Here is a 16,376-nt window from a genome sequence, read left to right as displayed (position 1 = left end):
AGGCAACGTAGGTGGATTGAATTGTTGAATGATTACGACTTTGAGATTCGTTACCACCCGGGAAAGGCAAATGTGGTAGCCGATGCCTTGAGCAGGAAGGACAGAGAACCCATTCGAGTAAAATCTATGAATATAATGATTCATAATAACCTTACTACTCAAATAAAGGAGGCGCAACAAGGAGTTTTAAAAGAGGAAAATTTAAAGGATGAAATACCCAAGGGATCGGAGAAGCATCTTAATATTCGGGAAGACGGAACCCGGTATAGGGCTGAAAGGATTTGGGTACCAAAATTTGGAGATATGAGAGAAATGGTACTTAGAGAAGCTCATAAAACCAGATACTCAATACATCCTGGAACGGGGAAGATGTACAAGGATCTCAAGAAACATTTTTGGTGGCCGGAAATGAAAGCCGATGTTGCTAAATATGTAGGAGAATGTTTGACGTGTTCTAAGGTCAAAGCTGAGCATCAGAAACCATCATGTCTACTTCAACAACCCGAAATCCCGGAATGGAAATGTGAAAACATTACCATGGATTTCATCACTAAATTGCCAAGGACTGCAAGTGGTTTTGATACTATTTGGGTAATAGTTAATCGTCTCACCAAATCAGCACACTTCCTGCCAATAAGAGAAGATGACAAGATGGAGAAGTTAGCACGACTGTATTTGAAGGAAGTCGTCTCCAGACATAGAATACCAATCTCTATTATCTCTGATAGGGATGGTAGATTTATTTCAACATTCTGGCAGACATTACAACAAGCATTAGGAACTCGTCTAGACATGAGTACTGCCTATCATCCACAAACTGATGGGCAGAGCGAAAGGACGATACAAACGCTTGAAGACATGCTACGAGCATGTGTTATTGATTTCGGAAACAGTTGGGATCGACATCTACCGTTAGCAGAATTTTCCTACAACAACGGCTACCATTCAAGCATTGAGATGGCGCCGTTTGAAGCACTTTATGGTAGAAAGTGCAGGTCTCCGATTTGTTGGAGTGAAGTGGGGGATAGACAAATTACGGGTCCGGATATTATACAAGAAACTACCGAGAAGATCATCCAAATTCAACAACGGTTGAAAACTGCCCAAAGTCGACAAAAGAGCTACGCTGACATTAAAAGAAAAGATATAGAATTTGAAATTGGAGAGATGGTCATGCTTAAAGTTGCACCTTGGAAAGGCGTTGTTCGATTTGGTAAATGAGGGAAATTAAATCCAAGGTATATTGGACCATTCAAGATTATTGATCGTGTCGGACCAGTAGCTTACCGACTTGAGTTACCTCAACAACTCGCAGCTGTACATAACACTTTCCATGTCTCGAATTTGAAGAAATGTTTTGCTAAAGAAGATCTCACTATTCCGTTAGATGAAATCCAAATCAACGAAAAACTTCAATTCATCGAAGAACCCGTCGAAATAATGGATCGTGAGGTTAAAAGACTTAAGCAAAACAAGATACCAATTGTTAAGGTTCGATGGAATGCTCGTAGAGGACCCGAGTTCACCTGGGAGCATGAAGATCAGATGAAGAAGAAATACCCGCATCTATTTCCAGAAGATTCTTCAACACCTTCAACAGCTTAAAATTTCGGGACGAAATTTATTTAACGGGTAGGTACTGTAGTGACCCGAACTTTTCCATGTTTATATATATTAATTGAGATTGATATTTACATGATTAAATGTTTCCAACATGTTAAGCAATCAAACTTGTTAAGAGTTGATTAATTGAAATATGTTTCATATAGACAATTGACCACCCAAGTTGACCGGCGATTCACGAACGTTAAAACTTGTAAAAACGACATGACGATATATATATGGATATACATATGGTTAACATGAGATTATGATAAGTAAGTATCTCCATAAGTATATTAACAATGAGTTATATACATATAAACAAGACTACTAACTTAAGGATTTCGAAACGATACATATATGTAACGATTATCGTTGTAACGACATTTAAATGTATATATATCATATTAAGATATATTAATATATCATAATATCATGATAATATAATAATTTAACATCTCATTAGATATAATAAACAATGGGTTAACAACATTAATTGAGATCGTTAACTTAAAGGTTTCAAAACAACACTTACATGTAACGACTAACGATGACTTAACGACTCAGTTAAAATGTATATACATGTAGTGTATTTAGATGTATTAAAATACTTTTGGAAGACTTCAAGACATATATCAAAACACTCATACTTAACGAAAATGGTTACAGTTACTTTCCCATTCTTTTCTTTCATCAAGAATTCTAGTCGTATTCTTACCCGTATTATACACAGCTTCAAAACGTACTTACTATGGGTATATACCAATAGGAACTAGCATGGGATTCCACTCTTGATTATGTCATGTATGACTAATCAATTTTAACTTCTACCATGAGCTAGTCAACTAACTAGAACTCCTTTTAACCCCACTCACCACTCACCAATTACCACTCATCATTCACTTCATTTCACTTCCAATTCTCTTTCTAATTCTATCTCAACACACACACACACTATTATGAATGTATTTTTCCAGTAGTTAATCATCATCTTCATCAAAAATCACTTCAAGAATCAAGCTATAATCATCATAGGAAGAACACTTCAAGAACACTTCAAAAATCCCTTCAAGTTTACTAATTTACTTCCAAGCTTTCTAATCCATTCCAAGTAATCATATAAAATCAAGAAACCTTTGTTATATACAGTAGGTTATCTTTCTTATTCAAGGTAATATTCATATTCAAACTTTGATTCAATTTCTATAACTATAAACTATCTTAATTCGAGTAAAAATCTTACTTGAACTTATTTTTGTGTCATGATCCTACTTCAAGAACTTTCAAGCCATCCAAGATCCTTTGAAGCTAGATCATTTCTTGTCACTTCCAGTAGGTTTACCTACTAAACTTGAGGTAGTAATGATGTTCATAACATCATTCGATTCATATATATAAAACTATCTTATTCGAAGGTTTAAACTCGTAATCACTAGAACATAGTTTAGTTAATTCTAAACTTGTTCGCAAACAAAAGTTAATCCTTCTAACTTGAATTTTAAAATTAACTAAACACATGTTCTATATCTATATGATATGCTAACTTAATGATTTAAAACCTGGAAACACGAAAAACACCGTAAAACCGGATTTACGCCGTCGTAGTAACACCGCGGGCTGTTTTGGGTTAGTTAATTAAAAACTATGATAAACTTTGATTTAAAAGTTATTATTCTGAAAAAATAATTTTTATTATGAACATGAAACTATATCCAAAAATTATGGTTAAACTCAAAGTGGAAGTATGTTTTCTAAAATGGTCATCTAGACGTCGTTCTTTCGACTGAAATGACTACCTTTACAAAAATGACTTGTAACTTATTTTTCCGACTATAAACCTATACTTTTTCTGTTTAGATTCATAAAATAGAGTTCAATATGAAACCATAGCAATTTGATTCACTCAAAACGGATTTAAAATGAAGAAGTTATGGGTAAAACAAGATTGGATAATTTTTCTCATTTTAGCTACGTGAAAATTGGTAACAAATCTATTCCAACCATAACTTAATCAACTTGTATTGTATATTATGTAATCTTGAGATACCATAGACACGTATACAATGTTTCGACCTATCATGTCGACACATCTATATATATTTCGGAACAACCATAGACACTCTATATGTGAATGTTGGAGTTAGCTATACAGGGTTGAGGTTGATTCCAAAATATATATAGTTTGAGTTGTGATCAATACTGAGATACGTATACACTGAGTCGTGGATTGATTCAAGATAATATTTATCGATTTATTTCTGTACATCTAACTGTGGACAACTAGTTGTAGGTTACTAACGAGGACAGCTGACTTAATAAACTTAAAACATCAAAATATATTAAAAGTGTTGTAAATATATTTTGAACATACTTTAATATACATGTATATATTGTTATAGGTTCGTGAATCAACAGTGGCCAAGTCTTACTTCTCGACGAAGTAAAAATCTGTGAAAGTGAGTTTCATTTGCCTTTTTACTCATTACATTTTTGGGCTGAGAATACATGCAAATGCTTTATTAACTGTTTTACAATATTTATATGCGTGAGTTCATTTGCTCCCTTTTTACTCATTACATTTTTGGGCCGAGAATACATGCAAATGCTTTATTAACTGTTTTACAATATTTATATGCGTGAGTTTCATTAATCTCTTTTTAAATGCTTTTGCAATATATAATTTTGGGACTGAGAATACATGCGTTGCTTTATAAATGTTTGACGAAATAGACACAAGTACTTAAAACTACATTCTATGGCTGGATTATTAAACCGAATATGCCCCTTTTTAGTCTGGTAATCTAAGAATTAGGGAACAGACACCCTAATTGACGCGAATCCTAAAGATAGATCTATTGGGCCTAACAAACCCCATCCAAAGTATCGGATGCTTTAGTACTTCGAAATTTATATCATATCCGAAGGGTGTCCCGGAATGATGGGGATATTCTTATATATGCATCTTGTTAATGTCGGTTACCAGGTGTTCACCATATGAATGATTTTTATCTCTATGTATGGGATGTATATTGAAATATGAAATCTTGTGGTCTATTGTTACAATTTGATATATATAGGTTAAACCTATAACTCACCAACATTTTTGTTGACGTTTAAAGCATGTTTATTCTCAGGTGAATACTAAGAGCTTCCGCTGTTGCATACTAAAATAAGGACAAGATTTGGAGTCCATGTTTGTATGATACTGTGTAAAAACTGCATTCAAGAAACTGATTTCGATGTAACATATTTGTATTGTAAACCATTATGTAATGGTCGTGTGTAAACAGGATATTTTAGATTATCATTATTTGATAATCTACGTAAAGCTTTTTAAACCTTTATTTATGAAATAAAGGTTATGGTTTGTTTTAAAAATGAATGCAGTCTTTGAAAAACGTCTCATATAGAGGTCAAAACCTCGCAACGAAATCAATTAATATGGAACGTTTTTAATCAATAAGAACGGGACATTTCACTACGACTTTTCAGCCTCCTGCAGTGCGAATGACCTTTTATAAAGAGTTTATAAGAAGTTATAAGATTTAATACTTATGGTTTTAATAAAATCCAATTTATACACTTTGTTTGGTAAATGGTAGAAAGTAGATCTCACTATATGTTCTTAAAAGATGCACTCTACAATTAAATTATTGAAAAAGCAGAACTTATAAAATATCAATTTATTAAAAAATTCTTCATAATGTTATTTCACATTATTATTAGTGTTGTTATTTTGAATTAATTTATAGCTATAAGCTCTACTTATTTTATTAAAAAAATTTAGATTTCAACTTCAAAATTATGCTCTGGTTAGTTTGCCCAAACACAACCTATAAGTATTATAGATTTGTGTCCACTTTTAAACTCGAGAACTTATGAACACCTTTCAAGTGTTTCACATTCTTGTACGCTTTTAAACTCGAGAACTTAAGAACTCATGATGAGATTATAACTAATCGTTAGGTAAATTTACATTTACAAAATGTACAAACCTAAAGGACTGTACATGAAAAAATAAAACTTTAAAATTTCAGTGACATCATATAGCCGTCGTCGTTTCGTATGTTATCCCCTTAAACCCCTTTCTGGATCTATACTAGTACTATTACTAGAACAACTTTTGACTGTTTATATATGTTTGTGATCCAGTCAACTTCATTTCAACAACAATGGCTAATCAATCAATCGTCATCTTCTGTTTCTCCACACTCCTCATCTTCTCTCACTTCACCTCACTTTCTCTCTCTTCACCACCTTCCTCCGGCGCCGGGGACGTCTCTGACGACGAAGACTTAAGCTTCCTCGAAGAACCAGAAGACGTATCCACCTCACAACCACATTACAATTCCGATCCAGATCTACCAGATTTCGACGAATTCTCCGGCGACGAAGACGATTTCGAAAATTACAATTACGAAGACGACGATTTCGAAGTACCGTCTGATGAATTTGAAAATTATAGTAATGAGGACGAGTTAGTTGGTTCAATTGATAACGATCAAGACGTTGTCGTTTTGACCGAAAGTAATTTCACTGATTTTATTGATAGTAATCGTTATGTAATGGTGGAGTTTTATGCTCCGTGGTGTGGTCATTGTAAGGCGTTGGCGCCGGAGTACGCGGCAGCTGCGACGGATCTGATAGATGAAAATGTTGTGCTTGCGAAAGTTGATGCACAAGAAGAAAGTGAAGTTGCTGAAACTTATGAAGTTCAAGGGTTTCCTACTATTTTGTTTTTTGTTGATGGTGTTCATAAGCCTTATTTAGGTCAACGCACAAAGTTAGTTTCCCTCTTTTTTCCTTCAATTTGATGTTATTTCGTGTGTTGTGTGTAATTGAATTGGTTAATTGATGCTGATTTGTATAATGTAGAGATGCTATTGTGAATTGGATTAAGAAGAAGACTGGACCTGGTGTGTATAACCTAACAAGCGTAGAAGATGCAGAGAAGATACTTGAGACTGAGGATAAACTTGTTTTGGCATATCTCGACTCGTTGGTGGTATAATTTACCTGCATTGTCTACCAGAACATTGTCTTATATATTGTGTCATTTATGTAGTTATATTAGCGATTACAACAAATTTCAACATGTTGGTGATGATACATTTTGGATATATAATGTCAGTTTAAGCTTAAAAAATGCCAGTTTTGAGACTTTGAGATCTGAAATACGAATGTTGTTTTTATTTTGGGTTGGTTTGCTTTCAGGGTAAAGAAAATGAAGAACTTGTTGCAGCTTCAAGACTTGACGATGATGTTAGCTTTTATCAAACGGTTGAGCCTAATGTGGCCAAGCTTTTCCATATCAATGCTGATGTAAAACGCCCGGCTTTGGTCTTGATCAAGAAGGAGGCTGAGAAAGTGACCCATCATGGTTGGTTAACTTCACCATTTGTTTTGCATTTATTACAGCTTCGTTTTGATGGAGGCGACCGCTTTTTTTTATCCGTTTTCATGTTTTGAATCATGGTATGTCATACAGATGGTTTATTTGACACGTCTGCAATTAAGGAGTTTGTGTTCGCCAACAAACTCCCATTGGTGACAACTTTTTCAAGAGAAAGTGCAACTTTGATATTTGAAAACCCGATAAAAAAACAGGTAAAATGCAGTATATGAATACGTTCTTATTTCACCTAACTACCTATATAAAAACGATAAACATGCTATTTGGCAACTTACTGTAAGGCCATGAACTGTTCTTTTCTTGTCAGGTGTTGTTATTTGCAACTTCGAAAGACTCAACTAAGGTTTCAGAAACGTTCAAGGATGCTGCAAAGTTATTTAAGGGGAAGGTATGTCGGAAATAACATAATAATAACAATTCGGTTAATACCAAAATGATAACCAAAGAGTTACCTGTGAGAGATTTATAGCATTCTTATTATTGTATATGGGCAGCTTATCTTTGTATATGTTGAATTGGACAATGAAGATGTCGGAAAGCCTGTCGCAGATTATTTTGGCATCACAGGAGATGCTCCACAAGTAATACACATCTCCATTTTAAACTATTATTTTAACATTTTGGAAGAATATAAAATAAAATAAATGAAAATAAATTGTATAAACCGGATGTTTTAAACCCAGGTTATTGGATATACGGGAAATGATGATGGCAAGAAGTTTGTGTTTGACCAAGAGTTGACCCTTGAAAACCTTAAGGTCTTTGGGGAGGGCTTTTTTGATGACAAGCTAAAACCTTTCTACAAGTCGGATCCAATTCCTGAAGATGTAAGTTCTTTCGTTGATGAGTTATTAAATTGTACATTCTTGTTCTTATTATACTGGGCTAACTTTTTTTTGGGCTATGCGCATCAATGCAGAATGATGGTGATGTGAAGATAGTAGTTGGGGATAACTTTGATGATATCGTCTTGGATGAGTCAAAAGATGTCCTGCTTGAGGTACTTCTAATGACTAATATAGACCATTTTCTGTATTAACTGATTATTAATTGGTGTTTCAAGAAAACTCATGGTTAAACATATGCATGTGTGATGTAGATTTACGCACCATGGTGCGGGCATTGCCAAGCTTTAGAACCAACTTACAGCAAACTTGCTAAGCATTTACGCGTTGTTGATTCTTTGGTAATAGCAAAGATGGACGGAAGTACAAATGAACATCCCAAGGCTAAGGTATAGGGGATATACATAATCATGAACTATCACCAGTTTCTTTATGACTAAATCAAAATAGTGATGTTTATAATTTATGTGTTATTTTTTTATGATCAACGTGCTTACCTTACTAAATTCAAACAGTTCTCTTAAATTGGATCTTTATATTTTGCAGGCTGATGGATACCCTACAATTCTTTTTTACCCTGCAGGAAACAAAAGCTCCGATCCTGTAAGTATTATTTGCAAAGATAATTCATTGTATACAAAAATAAAATACAAACTTTATATGTCATCTCCAAAGGTTTATATCTGGTTGAAGTCTAACAATGGATGGGTTTTATGACAGATAACTGTAGATGTTGATCGAACGGTAGTGGCATTCTACAAGTTTCTCAAGAAACATGCTTCTATTCCCTTTAAGCTTCAGAAACCTACTTACACCGAAATCAAAGAAAGCAACGAGACTAACAAAAAAGACGAATTATGACTATTAGTATAAAGAGTACTTATGTAGATGTTGCAATACGATATTATGTAATACAAGGAAGAGAAGTCAAAGTTAGAATACAAGAAGTAGCATGGTCGGATGTTGTATTGCTAAAGGATCGACATCTACCACTTGTTGAGATTAAGGGTAGTGGCTGCAACGGAACTATGGTTTTTATTTAAACCTAACTATTATGAATGTAAGTTTGGTTCACCTGTCCCTTATGGTATCATTATTGCAGTACTCTTAAAGTCTCATAGAGTAAATTATTATTTTTGAAATTTTCTTAATATATGTTTGTTTAAGTTGCTAGCTGAACCTATGATCATCTCTGAGTTATTAGAGCAGTATTGAATCTAAGATGTTAGAAAGAAATCTAATATGATAGTTTTTTTATGCCAATAATATAGATGCAGATTTTTAAGTAGGCGATATATGATTCTTAATTGTTAGTTTGTATACATTGAATTTAACCAAATGCTAGTCTGTATTTAATCGAATAGTCCGTTCATAGATAGTAGTTCGGATTTGGGATTAACTATAATGAGCCGAAAGAGTTCTTGCTAGAGCCACTCCAAAGGTGATAATAACAGTTTTGTAGCTTATGGGTGTCTTTTGATGTTTACATTTTTCAGGCCAAATGAAAAGGACTCCTAGTTTATAACAGACCATTCGTTATATGGATCCTGAAGTTTCTAGCTTTGTACCTTTCAGCATTTTACAATTTACACGATACAGAATATTCAGAAAAAAATGCAATATTCTAGATTAGTCTTTTTGGCAGGACTTACGATGTAACTACAAAATTGGTGTCGTTTCTGAAATCGTGTTTTGATATGACGCACCTATACATTATACATTAGTCATGTTTTGTTGAGTCAATAACTCATCTTTAAAATGATCAATATCTATTAGCTATTAGCTATTTGACCACAAACACCAGATCAAATCCATTACTACGCAGGACATTCGTATGCCAATAATAAATTAGACCATTATTGTATACATCTCGTAGAATAGCAACAATAATGTTACCTTAATGTTCACAATCGCCTATGTTTCCAAGTAAATAATACAACAAATTAACAACTTTTAACTCCACTTTTTACTTAAGGCACAAACAAATGTACTCGTTCCTACTCTTCAACTGGAGGATCGACCCAGCGTCCATGGTCTTTGATTAGCTGGATCAAGGCATCAGTTGCATTCTCCATTGCTATTCCTCGTTGTACAACCGTCTGAAATAGTATTCAATCAATGAATCAGACATAAATACGTTATACGTAGTTGGTAAATGACTCGATTGTTATTAAAAAGTAAAAAACAAACAAAAAAAGGCGTGTGTACCTTTCCAACATAAAGATCAATCTTTCCTGGAGCACCACCAACATATCCAAAATCGGCATCAGCCATCTCCCCAGGTCCATTAACTATGCAACCCATAATGGCAATCTGCCACAATTTAAAGAACGCATAATAAGTTACATTTATTTGCTAATTAGAACAAAAAAGCTGCTGTGTGTCCTCAAAAGGTCGTGGTTATTACCGAAACACCAGGCAAATGTAATGTTTTTTCTCTGATTTCAGCACTAATCACTTGAAGATCGAATAGAGTTCTACCACAAGACGGGCATGAGACATACTCCTGTGTATTAATTAAACATAAGCATAAGCATCCATATATACAAGACTAGCGAATAAATAATAATTGATTTTCAGTAATTATTGATTTACCGTCTTAGTGTTCCGCATCCTACACCCCTGTAGCAGATTAAAAGATGTATTTCTGATAAACTCAAAGTCTTGATCTGTAGCTTCTAATAAAATACCATCCCCAAGTCCATCAACTAAAAGTGCACCAGCATTCGCACCCGCACTGATAACCAAATCATCCCTGCCACACAGTTGTAAAATTAATAAACAATTCTAGAAGCAAGAGAAATATAAATTATATATTTTTTATGTACTTATCTTCTTTATGTTTTATTTTTATTTTATATATTACCTGGGAATTCCCTTCGGGAAATGTATGTGGTGAAGAACAGGGAAATTGAGTGAATTTTCCGAAAGATATTCAAATAGCCTCCTTGCAGCATGTACTCTGCCGGTTTTTTCCTCGGTATACGGCACTTCATGAAGAATCATTGTAGCATCGATGCTCTTGAGAATTTCAAGCTCCTCGTAGGGTTCGTCACCACGTAGTGACACTGCCAAACGTGTGCCTAAAAGTAGATCGTATATGTGGGGTATCAGAACCAAGACTAGCTAACGTAAATTGAGTACTAACTGGAGAGAAAAGAAAGCTACCTTCTTGTAAAAGCTTATACGCTCCGGTTGATAGTTCCTTAAGATTTACCAAGACAATTGCGTTGGGCAAAGGCTTTGTCAATTGTTCTGATAAAGGAGTTATAACTCCCATACTTACATCAATCAACCTTTTAAGAGCTAGACGCTGATCACATTTACAAAAACTATGATGTCATTCAAGTCGTCCAAATTAGATAAACTACAACACGGTTAGAAAATGTTGACACTTACAGCATCCTTATCGTCTGCCGGTGGAAGCTCTCTCAGTAAGATAGAATCAACAGTTGCAAGATCCTGAATCAAAATCACAAATGTAGTAAGTCACGGAGTAATATGTATGTATCTTATTAAAAATGGATGTGTTGAAATAAATCATATACCAATATAATTATAATATTTACTAACCTTAAATGGCATCCCAAGAACAAGTTTTGTTGCTAATGATCTATAGAAGAGTTCAGGTGTCTGTAATGCAAGAAGATGTTAATATTAGTTCAATCGATGAATACACAAAAATGGTAATAATGAAATAACAGAAGTGAGTATGACCTTGAGTTGATCCAAGGTAACAGACATGAGAACCGAGCCATCACGATGAAGTACACCTCTAAAATCTACCTCTTCACCCTATAATTCATTCACATAGGAATAGGAGTTACTATTAAAAAAAATAGAAAAAAAAGAAAAAGAAAATATGACAGAAAAATAATAACTTTATGTAGAGAGTTGCAAACTAACCTCCTTCTGTACAGGCAAATCACCAGTTCTTCTTTGGAAATCGAAATAACGTCTATGTTTCTCTTCAAATGGTGCCTACAAACAGAAATGCGATATCAATACATAAGTTTAAGACTTAGAATAAATTCACATTACTATATTACTATATGATATGATATGAGATTATGCAAAAACATACCACTCCTTGTTGAATTTGGGATGCTTTCATACCAAGATTGGCCAATTTCCTACACGGGTCTATTTCTTCCTCTGGAGGTTCAGTAAGGGAAACCCTGATGGTATCACCAAGACCATCCTGTATACCAAACAGCTTTACGCATGATTACATAAACAAAGTATATATGGCTTTTAAGTTTTAATATGCATCATATATGCGATTTGCAAAGCTCATTCATTTTGGTTAAATTTAAGTAGCATAAGGAATAAATAATAAGACCTGAAGAAGTGTTCCGATGCCGATTGCAGATTTCATACGTCCATCCTCACCCTCACCGGCTTCTGTAACTCCCAAGTGCAATGGATAGTCCCACCCCTGAACATACATTTCGGCTACAAGAAGACGATAGGCTTGAACCATAATTACTGGGTTGCTTGCTTTCATTGAAAATACAAAATTATGGTAGTCTAGTTTTCTACAGATTCTTGCAAACTCAAATGCAGATTCAACCTGCGAACAGAAATCATATTTTGTGTGACATAAGTAACGATTGAGGGAAAAGTAAATGGAAATTGTAGTACGCTAGACGAGCTGCTTACCATTCCCCTAGGAGAATCACCATAGTAGCTCATGATACGATCTGAAAGACTGCCATGATTTGTTCCTATACGCATTGCCCTTCCATATTTCTTGCACTTTTCAACCAATGGAACAAAAACCTGGTGTAACAGAAACAAAAATATAATTAAATATTGAAGTTCTTTAAGAAAAAAAAAAATAGAGAAAAGGAATATTAAGAATGTGAAATGATAGAAGGTTGATCAAAATTCAACAGCTGACCTTCTCAATATGCTCAAGTTCCTTTTGATAATCATCCTCTGTATATTCCAACTGTTCAAACTGGGCCCGTCGATCAGCTGGAAGAAATGCGTCACAAAATTATAAATAAAAAACAATTGAAAGTCTGACAAAGGAAACAAAATGGTGAGTATGTACCGAAATTTCCAGGGTTGACACGAATTTTATCAAAGCATTCAGCAACACGAAGTGCAACTGACGGTGCAAAATGAATGTCTGCTACCAGAGGTATGTTATAACTGAAATTGTACAGCATGTATGAGATAACATGAGCCCGGAATATATACGTTTCAAAAAATTAGAGAAGTAGACCTACTTCTTTTGAACAAGGGTGTTCTTAATTTCAAAACATGCATCTGCCTCTTTTCTCCCTTGCACGGTTATTCGAACAAAATCAGCTCCTTTATCAGCTATTTGCATGACCTGTAAAACAGATATTAAACCAATCAGCTGCCATCATGTTGGAAAGATATAGCATGATAAATATCTTATATGTTCATATTCCCTTATAAGTTTAATAAAAATTAATGGCACAATACTCTGATATGTATTATAACAGTGGGTGAAGATACAAGAAACGACTAAAGCAACAAAATTTACAAGTCTCCAGGACAGGGCCCAATAGCAGAGTGACTGTAGTCAGATTAATTAGTTCCAAAAACAAACAAAAAAATTTAATATAATACATACAATAATATCATTAATAAAAAGGCACAAGCTTGTGGACTTAAACTGATGGCTATTGACCAATAAGTAACATTGATGGCTGTAAAATGTTGACCACTTGACTTATAGCTTTAGCTGATGGCTGTAACAAGTTGATCCAAAATAAAAACAATTTCTATGACCTTTGAAGTTGCCAGTCAACAAAACCTCATTCTTCTACATAAAGTAAATCTTAGTTCATATTTTAATACAGTTAACTTCAAAACCATCTAGGAAGTATATATACTACACCAGTGACATTTTTATAGACATCTTTGGAACTAATGACATCAGATTATTACCTGTGATACTGCAACACGAATGCAATACATCAAGATACACATACTACTTAAAATTCAAATCAGAATAAAATCAGCACATGTTACTTGTCAATCAACCAGGATATTAATAAAGGCCATAAAATAACCTCTTTTACAGTTGCAGCCACATCTTTAGTATCAGACGTAGTCATTGTTTGAATTCTTATCGGGTGATCGCTACCAAGAGCCACATCTCCAACCATTACCGTGCGCGTTTTCCTCCTGATTGTTTTATGTGTAGATTCACAATACTTCTGAACAGGAACTACCGAAAACAAATAAACTTAATCAGATAATTTGCTCAACTGATTTATCGACACAAGCACAAACTTAATATTTATGGATAAAAGATTGATAACTAACTGCAAGCACAAGAGTTAACAGAATTTTATCAACTACCTAACAGAGGACTTCCTTCAGAAGCAGGGCGAAATTCTGCAATATCTGAACCAGATTTAGAGCTTTTAATCACAGATATTTTGGTTCTATGAGACTTAACCCTCTTCATGTCTGAAACTTTGACAAAATCGGAAGATTTCGCAAACCCTAACCCGCTGTCCCTGCCTTTTAAGATCATAATTGAAGCCGAAGCAGCTCCGGTCGCCATTTTAACAACACAAATAAATTCACAATCCTGAAAACATAATATAACAGAATCGATGTAATTAGCTCATATTGCTTACCACTTCCATCAGATTGATCAAGTTAAAACCTAATTCAAATATATCCTCTATTTAGTAAAAACTGTTCACAGATAACTTGATCAGATTCCACAAACACCTCAAATCATTAATATAGTATTAAACATCTAAAATACATACATATACACATAACACATGAAAATATTTATGAATTTTACAGCAGACCTTACTAGATAAGGAATCAAATAAGCTTTAACAGCTGCTTAATTACTACATGAATTAATCAACAATCAACATCAATAATCAATAATAGTAATAATAATTGCAGAAAAAAATAGAGAATAAAATTCAAGTAAGTGGTACCTAGTGTTGTAGAATTAGTGGCGAGACTGAACCTGTATGAATTGAATTAAAATGAAATGAGGTGAGAGTTTGTTAGTTTATAATATAAAGGGGTGCAATGCAATGGTTATCAGAAAAATTCGGTGAGATTGGATTAAATTATTTATAATTTAAAATAAATTAAAAAATTTAATTTAATAAAATTGTTAAAATAAGGTCAAATTAGGACAGTAACGGCGTTTGCCAATTACAGGACAAAATGAGCATCTCACGTTTTCATCGATTTATTGCCATTCGTAAATTCTCTATTTCTCATGGGTGAGAGATATTGTAACTTCTTATTCTTCTTGTTTCTTTATTTATTCTTTTGCCCCTTTTAGTTTAAACTACATTTCAGTCGTTATTTATTCTTTTGCCCCTATTCCCATACAGAAAAGGACAAAAGTTAGAAAAATCAATGTAAAATATCAATTTCAGTATCGGTCTTTCGTATATAATTAAGATAAGATCACTAGCATTAAGATCACTATGTTATATTTAATGTCAATTTAGTTAGTAGATTTAGTAAATGTGTTATGCTTTTTCCCCATCTTCTTGCTTAAAAACGTATGTTCTTAATGAATCTAAAATAATACGGAAATACTCGTTAATGACAATGCTTAATGTCAAAGTACGTATATTGCTAATAAAACGTTGTTAAAGCGGGGTAAATCTTGATCCATCTTCTCCATTTTGTAAGGACGTGGATGAAGATTCGATACACTTATCTGTCAATTGTAAGTTCACAACACCTTTATGAAGAAATCTTTTTTAGTAGCAGTCTCCAACTCTAATTCTGAACATTGTAAATAATGCTATTAATGCGTCATCCTACAACATTGGGTTGAAAAAATATCAGTAAAGCATTATGGGCGACAAGTAGAATTCTCTTACTTATATGAAAGTGGCGAAACAAATTGTGCATAGCTCTTTTGACCAAATACAGTTGATCAAGAATGAAGATCTAATGATTAGCCTTCGAGTTCTTTCACGCCTATGGTTATCTAATAGAAGAAAGGTGATTCATGGCGACTTTTGTTCATGAAAAAAGAAATCCTAAAATTATGGTGTTGTAATTGAGATAGGTGTAGTTATTAACCTTATATCAACGATTAGCAGTTAATTCGGTGCAATAAATAAGAGAGGGAAAAAAAGTTATCTTCTATTTATTTAGTGTTTTTTCTTCCAGTCCGAGCTTTCGCCATTTCGCCGCTCGGACTCCGGGGAGTGTTAAATGATAAGTTAGCCCAACCCGATTGTGGGCCTAGGTCCACTAGGGTTTATAGGTTTATTAGGGTTTCCCTTGTAAATATCACATTAGTATTGAATAAAAAAAAACTCTCTTTTGCAGCGTTGAAGATGACTGTTATCGTCGACAAAAGTTCTATGCCCAAGTCCTGCTAATCCTTAGGTAAAGCAAGACACAGCGTGAAAGAAAAAAAAGTGTGACGATCGCTCCAAATCCATATGGACGAACACGTCATTCATTGATTTCATTGCGAGGTATTTGACCTCTATGTGATACGTTTTGTAACATTGCATTCGTTT

The 16,376-nt window shown here is 34.0% G+C and overlaps 2 protein-coding genes across 2 annotated transcripts; one reads left to right on the top strand and one right to left on the bottom strand.

Moving 5' to 3' along the window:
- Window positions 1-5,725: 5,725 nt before the first annotated feature.
- LOC139896169 (protein disulfide isomerase-like 1-4) lies at window positions 5,726-9,060 on the top strand. The gene is made up of 11 exons (XM_071878760.1): window positions 5,726-6,385; window positions 6,478-6,607; window positions 6,817-6,982; window positions 7,091-7,209; window positions 7,323-7,403; window positions 7,510-7,596; window positions 7,699-7,842; window positions 7,935-8,015; window positions 8,115-8,249; window positions 8,407-8,463; window positions 8,581-9,060. The coding sequence occupies exons 1-11, from the start codon at window positions 5,775-5,777 to the stop codon at window positions 8,719-8,721; spliced, it is 1,752 nt and encodes a 583-aa protein (XP_071734861.1). The 5' UTR covers window positions 5,726-5,774; the 3' UTR covers window positions 8,722-9,060.
- A 633-nt stretch (window positions 9,061-9,693) lies between these two features.
- Window positions 9,694-14,942, bottom strand: LOC139896168 (4-hydroxy-3-methylbut-2-en-1-yl diphosphate synthase (ferredoxin), chloroplastic). Its single transcript, XM_071878759.1, has 19 exons — window positions 14,811-14,942; window positions 14,206-14,440; window positions 13,914-14,071; window positions 13,098-13,204; window positions 12,920-13,020; window positions 12,764-12,840; window positions 12,523-12,642; window positions 12,203-12,433; window positions 11,945-12,061; window positions 11,767-11,841; window positions 11,578-11,655; window positions 11,434-11,493; window positions 11,260-11,322; window positions 11,029-11,173; window positions 10,727-10,943; window positions 10,456-10,615; window positions 10,268-10,366; window positions 10,069-10,173; window positions 9,694-9,959 (listed from the first exon to the last, which is right to left on the bottom strand). The coding sequence occupies exons 2-19, from the start codon at window positions 14,411-14,413 to the stop codon at window positions 9,858-9,860; spliced, it is 2,223 nt and encodes a 740-aa protein (XP_071734860.1). The 5' UTR covers window positions 14,414-14,440; window positions 14,811-14,942; the 3' UTR covers window positions 9,694-9,857.
- Window positions 14,943-16,376: the final 1,434 nt, after the last annotated feature.

The sequence above is a fragment of the Rutidosis leptorrhynchoides genome, chromosome 3 (genome assembly GCF_046630445.1).
Source record: "Rutidosis leptorrhynchoides isolate AG116_Rl617_1_P2 chromosome 3, CSIRO_AGI_Rlap_v1, whole genome shotgun sequence".
NCBI lineage: Eukaryota > Viridiplantae > Streptophyta > Magnoliopsida > Asterales > Asteraceae > Rutidosis > Rutidosis leptorrhynchoides.
This window is presented reverse-complemented; position numbering and strand designations above follow the sequence as displayed.

What these genes read in the sequence shown, in the direction of transcription:
- LOC139896169 (XM_071878760.1), top strand. Translation starts at nt 5,775, where the DNA reads ATGGCTAATCAATCAATCGTCATCTTCTGTTTCTCCACACTCCTCATC. An exon ending in TATTTAGGTCAACGCACAAA is followed by an intron (nt 6,386 to 6,477) that starts GTTAGTTTCCCT and finishes TGTATAATGTAG; the next exon opens with AGATGCTATTGTGAATTGGA. An exon ending in TGAGAAAGTGACCCATCATG is followed by an intron (nt 6,983 to 7,090) that starts GTTGGTTAACTT and finishes TATGTCATACAG; the next exon opens with ATGGTTTATTTGACACGTCT.
- LOC139896168 (XM_071878759.1), bottom strand. Translation starts at nt 14,413, where the DNA reads ATGGCGACCGGAGCTGCTTCGGCTTCAATTATGATCTTAAAAGGCAGG. An exon ending in TGTCAACCCTGGAAATTTCG is followed by an intron (nt 12,841 to 12,919) that starts GTACATACTCAC and finishes CATTTCTTCCAG; the next exon opens with CTGATCGACGGGCCCAGTTT. An exon ending in GTATAAGCTTTTACAAGAAG is followed by an intron (nt 10,944 to 11,028) that starts GTAGCTTTCTTT and finishes ATCTACTTTTAG; the next exon opens with GCACACGTTTGGCAGTGTCA.